This window comes from Mandrillus leucophaeus, unplaced genomic scaffold (assembly GCF_000951045.1).
Source record: "Mandrillus leucophaeus isolate KB7577 unplaced genomic scaffold, Mleu.le_1.0 Scaffold1344, whole genome shotgun sequence".
Lineage (NCBI taxonomy): Eukaryota > Metazoa > Chordata > Mammalia > Primates > Cercopithecidae > Mandrillus > Mandrillus leucophaeus.
Genome location: NW_012101304.1, coordinates 420,915 through 423,582, shown reverse-complemented (window position 1 = coordinate 423,582; position 2,668 = coordinate 420,915). Strand labels below are relative to the sequence as shown.

Below are 2,668 nucleotides of genomic sequence, written 5' to 3'. Positions count from 1 at the left end.
ACAGGCATGAGCCACCGCACCCCGCCCTTTGTCTACTTTTCAATGGGGTTCTTTTTTTTTTTTTTTTTCTGTTGAGTTGCTTTTTCGAGTTTCTTGTGTATTCTGGATGAATAGTTTGCAAATATTTCCTCCCATTCAACAGATCGTCTCTATATTGTTGATAGTTTCCTTTGCTGTGCAGAAGCTTTTTAGTTTATTATTGTCCCATTTGTCTATTTTTGTTTTTGTTGCCTGTGCTTTTGGGATCTTAACCATAAACTCTTTGTCTAGATCAACGTTCTGAAATGTTTCCCCTGTTTCCTTCTAACAGTTTCATAGCTTCTGGTCTTACATTTAAGTCTTTAATCCATCTTGGGTTGATTTTTGTAAATGGTGAGAGAGTGGGGTCTAGTTTCATCCTTCTGCAGACTGATATCCAGCTTTTCCAGCACAATTTTTTGAAGGTGGTTTTCTTTCTCTCATGTATGCTTTTGGTGCCTTTGTTGAAAATCAGTTGGCTCTAAATATGTGGGTTTATTTCTGCGTCCTCTACATTGGTCTAGGTATCTGTGTTTTTGCCAACACTGTGCTGTTTTGGTTACTCTAGCCTTGTAATATATTTTCAAGTCAGGTAGTGTGATGCCTCCAGCTTTGTTCTTTTTGCTCAGGATTGTTTTGGCTATTTTGGCTCTTTTTTGGTTTTATAATTTTTTTTTCTATTTCTGTGAGAAATATCTTTGGAGCTTTCATGGGAATTTCATTGAGTCTGTAGATTGCTTTGGGTAGTATGGTCATTTTAACAATATTAATTCTTCCAGTCTGTGAGCATGAATATCTTTCCATGTGTTTGTGTCCTCTTCAATTTCTTTCGTGTTTTTCAGGTTTCCTTATAGAGATTGTTCATCATCTTGGTTAAATTTATTCCTAGGTGTTTTATTAATTTTTTGTAGCTACTTTAAATGGGATTGCTTTCTTGATTTTTCAGCTACTTTGTTCTTGTGTAGATATGCTACTAGTTTCTGTATGTTGGTTTTGAATCCTTTATTGTCCTTATTTATCAGAACTAAGAGGTTTTTTTTGATGGAATCTTTAGGTTTTTGAGTTTTAATTTTAATATCTCTAATCATTTAAGATGGAAAGTCGTTTTTTGAAAGCACAGATTTTTAGTGTTTTATTCTGTGGATACTCAATTTGCTGAGTGTGTTTTCTTTTTTTTGACAAAGCTTGAAGGAGCTGCTCCTTTGAAGATACTAAATATAGGAAATGTCAGTACTCCATTGATGTGTTTGAGTGAATCCACAAATTCAACAGAAAGAAATGTAATGTGGGGAGGATGTGGCACAAAAATTTTCTCCTTTTCTAATGATTTCACCATTCAGAAACTCATTGAGACAAGAACAAGCCAACTGTAAGTTTTTTTATTTGTACAAGTAATTTGTCATTATCTTTATGTTTATTCCTTATAATCATTAATAATACTGTTGATAATTCATAAGGAAGATCTTTTAAATTGCATAATTGATTTCTATCATAAAATTAAACATTCATTATAAAAAATTTTAAAAATTTCAAAAAGCAGAAGGGTATTTTTAAAAAGTCACTCAGCCTAATATATAGTACTATATAGCCTAATATATAGCCTAAACATACTTTTAGGGATAAAATATATAAACCCATTGTAATCTTAGTAGTATTTATCAATCTAAAATTTTAAACAATTTTTATTATCTGTGTTTCAAATTAGACATGAAATTGGAAGACAATCAACTCTGTATTTTACCAAATTCATAGACTTTACGTATGCAATTTGGGTAATTTCCATTAAGTATTGATTGTAGGAAAGATAGACAGCAAGTATTCTTGCTTGTCTCAAGTTGTTTCTAGATTTGATAATTATACAGATGTCTACTAACAACCAAGTTAGTGATACCAGTTTCAAACAAGAGTAAAATAAAATATTAATATAAACCTCTTTCAAGTTTGTTTTTTTCAGTTGTATTTTAATCAAATCTTTGCCATTGGTCCTTATTTATCACATTCCTCAGTGATAAGCAGTGTAGGATTGTGGATAAGAGCATAAACCATAGTTCACCTATTGCTTTGCCATCTATTGGTTTTGTGAACTTGGGCAATAACGTTTCACATCTTCAGTCATCTCTTACCTGAGGATTGTAATATTCTCTATCTCAAAGGGATATTTGGAGGAGTAAATAAGAACATTAATATATGGAACTTAATTAATGTAATGACCAGCACCTGGTAAGCTGTCAATAAACATTAGCTATTGTTATTATTATTATTATTAGCTTTGAGTCACAAATCCCTACCTTAGAGAATATCCTAGTTTCCCAATATCCATCTAATTGCCCAAGATTGGCACTTGGGAGTAATCTTTGACTCCTTTGTTTTTGCTCCCTTTATCCACTTGACCCTCCTAATTGTCATTCAAGTCTTTGTACTTCTCACTGTTCTCAGTGCTGCTACCATAGGCTGGACTACCATCCATCATCTGTGGCCACATTAACAAGAGCATCCAGTTCTCATCCTCTGATTACACTCTCTTCCACCTATTTTCAGCATTGCAGACAGAGGGACCTTTCTAAAATGTACATCAATCTGATGCAATTATCCTGCTTAAAACCCTTCAGTGGCATCCCATTGTCCTTTATATGAAGTCCAAATTCCTTAA

At 33.0% G+C, this 2,668-nt stretch overlaps 1 protein-coding gene across 1 annotated transcript in view; it reads left to right on the top strand.

The window, feature by feature from the left end:
* LRRK2 (leucine-rich repeat kinase 2) overlaps positions 1–2,668 on the top strand; it is a 21,280-nt gene that overhangs the window by 10,092 nt on the left and 8,520 nt on the right. Inside the window, exon 3 of the mRNA XM_011973118.1 lies at positions 1,203–1,387. Coding sequence (XP_011828508.1) covers positions 1,203–1,387 — 185 coding nt within the window. The remainder of the gene's footprint in view (positions 1–1,202; positions 1,388–2,668) is intronic.